We start from the raw sequence: 4649 nt of genomic DNA on the forward strand, positions 1-4649 counted from the left end.
GGGGGGGGGGGGGGTCAGGGCTGGGACCTGCTGGCCTGCTGTAGGACATCCATCCCCTCGCCGCCGGAGAGAGGAGAGAGAGAGGACACCGAACAGCAGCGGCTGCCGCGGGGTGTGGCGCGGGCAGGTAGGTGGTGGAGGCGCTGCGGCTGGTGGCACCCATGGCCATGGAGGCGCTGAACCCCCAGCTGGACACGTCCGTCGCCCTGCTCAGCTAACAAATCATTCTGGTAAAGCTGAAACCGAAATAATACAGGGAAGAAGAAAACGGTACTCGCTATGCTTTAAAATGGTGACTTGGACAATGTTCTTGTTCCCTGCATATTTTCTGCATTTCAGTTTTACTGGAGGAGGTCCTGCAGCAACACTTGTTTGTACACTTTTCCCTTCATGTAGTAACAATTTATAACACAATATATGAGGCAGGATAGCATTTTACTATTTATTGTTACTGCATGTAGGGGAAAAGTAAGTGACACAGTTTGTCAGTTTAAGTAAATAATGTTTAATGGACTGTGGGTCGACGGAAATCAAACAAGTGCTTGTCCAATTGTATTGATCGTATCTGGCCATGTTTCACTCCTGCCAAACCAAGTTGGGTATATTTCTCATTCTCATTCAATTTGCAAGCTCTATAGCATCTAAAGAAAAGCCAATGTATGTAATCATTCATTTAGAAAAGGATAAGGTAACATATCCGCAAAATAATATGCTCAGAGCAAGGTGGATCAGAGACTACGAGCACAACTGAATGATAATTTATATGTTTTCAACTAAAGATTAATCACTATGAATGCTGCCAAGCATTTAGCATTACATAACTTAACATTTAATATTCAAGTTTTGTCCAAAGTCACCTGACAAATTTAACCTCACTTTCTTCAGACAGCATACTCCTACTTGTAGTTAATTAAAACTACTAATATGGTGATAGTTAATTATTGTGTCTTCTGCTTTCAATTAAAATGCAAAAAGAATGGTAAGAAATTAGAAGAAAAGTCACGAGCCATGAGAAAAATCTACCAAAATGACAAGGGAAAGCAGAAGTAAGGCAGACGAGACGCGGGGCGGGGTGTTGGGTGGGAGGGGGAGGAGGGGATAGCAACAACATCAACAACGACAGCAGCAGCAGCAGCAGAAGAGACGACTATCGGCAGTTTTGAGTGTCAGTAATAAAAGTACTTGCTGAAGGCAGACCAGTGTGTTGACAACAAATTAAAGTCAACATGGCGGTCTTCAGAGGTTACTGCGAGTGTGATGCAAGAATTAAAATGCAGATTTATTTTTATTTTGAAGTGGCTTCGACTGTGACAGTTGACTCGTGTCAACGCTTATTGAGATCCGTGCCGATACGAGTACGGACATCTGAGCATAACCCTAATTTGTGCACCTAAACTTAGTCTGAATGATGGTTTAGGCCAGCTGTCCATCATAGCCTAGCCTTCCTAGTCAGAACAAGGGCTGGGGTGAATGCTCTCATATTGACTTTTGAGGACAAGAACTTACACAATGGATTTTTAATACTTTGGTGAGTTATACAAACCATCTCACCCTCCCCTCAGTGTTGTTGAACCGATCATTGATAAAATATATCGTATTGAAAGGAAGGCTTCCTCGTATTTTATATTATATGGTCTCATCATTATATTTTAACATTTGTATTCCACCCTCTTTTCTCAGACAGTATTATTATGATTGTTTTTACTCTAATTTCTAACTTTTGGTGTTTGTAGAGGGATCTCATGGGCAAGAACGCCAGTATTATGGTGTTAAAATGACATTTCATTCCCAGTTCAGCGTAACTTAGAATAATGCTGGGTGATCACCGTAACTTACAATGATATTCACCGTAAGCTACAGCGCAACCCACCGTAAGCTACAGTGCAACCCACCGTAAGCTACGGTGCTGCAGGTTGACCGTGGCTTAAGGTCAAATTCACCGTAAGCTTTTAACAGTGTATAATGGAAAATTTTCCCGTAACCCTTACGAGTATTTTTCACAGTGGCTGCAGTGTGTTGTTCTTTTTTTTTTGTTAGCCCCTATTTTCCCCTATATCCTAATGCAACATATTTGGACATTCGCCCCTTTGACAAATTTTTATTGAGACATTCGCAAATTTGACCATTTGGCCCACGGACATTCGTCGCTCTGTCAAATTGTTTTATCGTTTGTTGAAAATACTATGGACTTTTGTGGTTTTGTCACATCGCTTATGGACATACTTCTTCTGATGCTATGTGTGTAACTCTGGAACTATGATAGATATGAATGTGCCGTTTGGTTCTACATAAGTAGAATAAAATTATGTCCCAGATGACATTAAAACCTCAATTTAGCAAATATATGGACATTCGTTCCCTTATCAAAATTCGACTGATTTGCCATAGGCCTTACACGCACGACGGGGGGCGGATGGAAGGACGGACGGACGGACACGAGAGCGATTGCATCAGCCCGCTTTAATGCTTTTTTGAAAGTTGAAGGGCGGGTTAAAAAAGAATATCCCAGTGCTTCCGAAAGAGATACTGAAAATATGATTTAATGCAAAAAAACCTTTGCTAGAACTCTGTGGGAGCTGTGTTCGTTCACTACTGTGCAGTAGCTTGGACTAAAATCGAGGGTCAGAACTCTGCGTACTTCCTCTCTGAAATTTTACGATTGGAAGCCTCCTTGTACGTCTTTACGGCGTACGACGTACGACATCGTAGAGCGCCCTGACAAAGGAAACCGTAACCAGCATCGTTTTATCTTATAGAAAAACCACTCATGAGCAAAATCCGAGTTATTACCCTCGATTTTGGGCCAAGCTAACGCGCGTGACTGAACTGCGTTTCCAGTCTCAAGGGCGGTATCGAAGATCTGCGAGTAAGGTTTGCGCTTTACCGTTTCATTGTCTTTGCTAGGTAGCAAGCTGCTTTCTTCTGCTGGTCAGTGCGGCAGCAACCAGTTCTTATGTACTGGCCACGGTTGGGGCGTTTTGCATATCAATCACGGCGATCTGCTCGCACAACTTCACGCACATGAGGGACAACTGGCGAATGTACTATCTCAGCTTGTGCTACTTGTCTTTGGAGTAAGTATGTAATAGAAAAAAATACGGAAATATTAAGGGGGGGGGGGGGGGGTAAAGTGAGATTTGCCATTATTTCATACTTTTTCAGCCCCTTACACTGCCTGAGCGGTTGATCTGACTCCTAAATGTAACTGGCCATTGGATTCCCCACACCTTTATACCTCCCAGACAACTAGAGATTCTGTTCTAACAAAATTTTTCTCCTTGAAACAATTGTTGAAATCAGCTAATTTTGTCCGAAATTAGGGCTTATGACTGTACTTTATTGCTCCTTAAGTCCAAAATAATTCTAGACACAAAGAATAGAAATTACTTTTTTGTCACATAACTGTGTTATCACATTAAGTCTAAGGGGGGCTAAATACCAAGTTTTGCTTTGAATGGGAAGTTAAGGGGGCATCCTAGTGTAGCAAGCCTAAAATAGGGCTTCTTTGCGGAATTAATTATAGAAAACCCATAGTTTCTAGATCAAGACCGAGAATATCGTTTAGTACATTTGACTATCAAACGCAATGCGTCCTTTTTCTGGACAGTTATTTTTCTCTCCATCACTAAGATGCAAACTCCTCACATCTAGATTCCAATCTGCACCCGGTTGAGATGTGCTCAAAAACGCGTCTTTCTATGGACAATAAAAGTCCTTTCAGATTGAGTGTGTTCGGCACACCACCGGGACCTCGGCTCTCTAGCTTTGTCTCTCTCGCACACCAACTGCGCTCAGCACGCGCTTAGAGTGAGACACGTTCGGGTACGGATGCCAGCCTTTGGATCTTGCACCGTTCAGAAAATATTGAAGGAAAAGGGAACAAGCTAGGCCCGCTCTTCCGCCAAACCAAGTTGCCAGCTCCGCCTCGCTCCACCGGCAACTCGGTTCGGCAGGGAGCGGGCCTAGCTTGGCCTGCCGGCGGCGTTTGAGACGGGCCTTTGGCCCGTCCGGCCCGTCCCTTCAGAATTTTCATGGTGTAATATAGCTTCTATCGGAAAACGGGCCTTTGGCCCGTTTCAGTGACGGCTCGCTTTGAACCATCTTTTTGCGAGGAACCTTTGTTTGCCTACTTCGTAATCAAAACTCAACAAACGAAGCATTTTTTCATACGCTGAACATCTTTGGCTGTGTGTGCCGCAGTTTGTAGAATTCATGCAAGTTATGCCTAATCCCTTCTCAGTTATTGATGTTAGCTTATGGATCCAATAAGGCACCTATGAAAAAATATATAAGACTAGAAGAAATTAAAAATGTCCTTCCAGGCAAACTCTGAATGACTCCAATCGTGTCCGAACATTGAAATAAATGTTTGTTTGTTTTTTTTTTTTTTAATGGGAGTGTACACATTTTACTCATGATGTGCCACCATAAAATAAGCCCACTCTTCTGTTTTGAAGAAAATTCTGAACCGACGTCATACTTCTTAGACAAAAGTGTACTCCTGAAAATAAATGAATTCTGTTTTGGCCATATTGGTAAGAAAAAACCTCTTTTGAAAGTAAACAGTTAAGCCATACGGACGACATTTTAGACCAGAGGTTTCTTTCACGATTTACCCCTTTGGAGACCATCAAAAATTTTGTTAAATT

The 4649-nt window shown here is 42.5% G+C and overlaps 1 protein-coding gene across 2 annotated transcripts in view; it reads left to right on the forward strand.

Moving 5' to 3' along the window:
• Positions 1-4649, forward strand: part of LOC113214385 (cytochrome b5-related protein-like) — a 29789-nt gene that overhangs the window by 9039 nt on the left and 16101 nt on the right. For both annotated transcript variants that reach the window (XM_026433733.2, XM_026433731.2), the window contains exon 4: positions 2905-3074. In XM_026433733.2, coding sequence (XP_026289518.1) covers positions 2905-3074 — 170 coding nt within the window. The remainder of the gene's footprint in view (positions 1-2904; positions 3075-4649) is intronic.

The sequence above is a fragment of the Frankliniella occidentalis genome, unplaced genomic scaffold (assembly GCF_000697945.3).
Source record: "Frankliniella occidentalis isolate FOCC.00 unplaced genomic scaffold, Focc_3.1 Scaffold249, whole genome shotgun sequence".
NCBI classification, from domain to species: domain Eukaryota; kingdom Metazoa; phylum Arthropoda; class Insecta; order Thysanoptera; family Thripidae; genus Frankliniella; species Frankliniella occidentalis.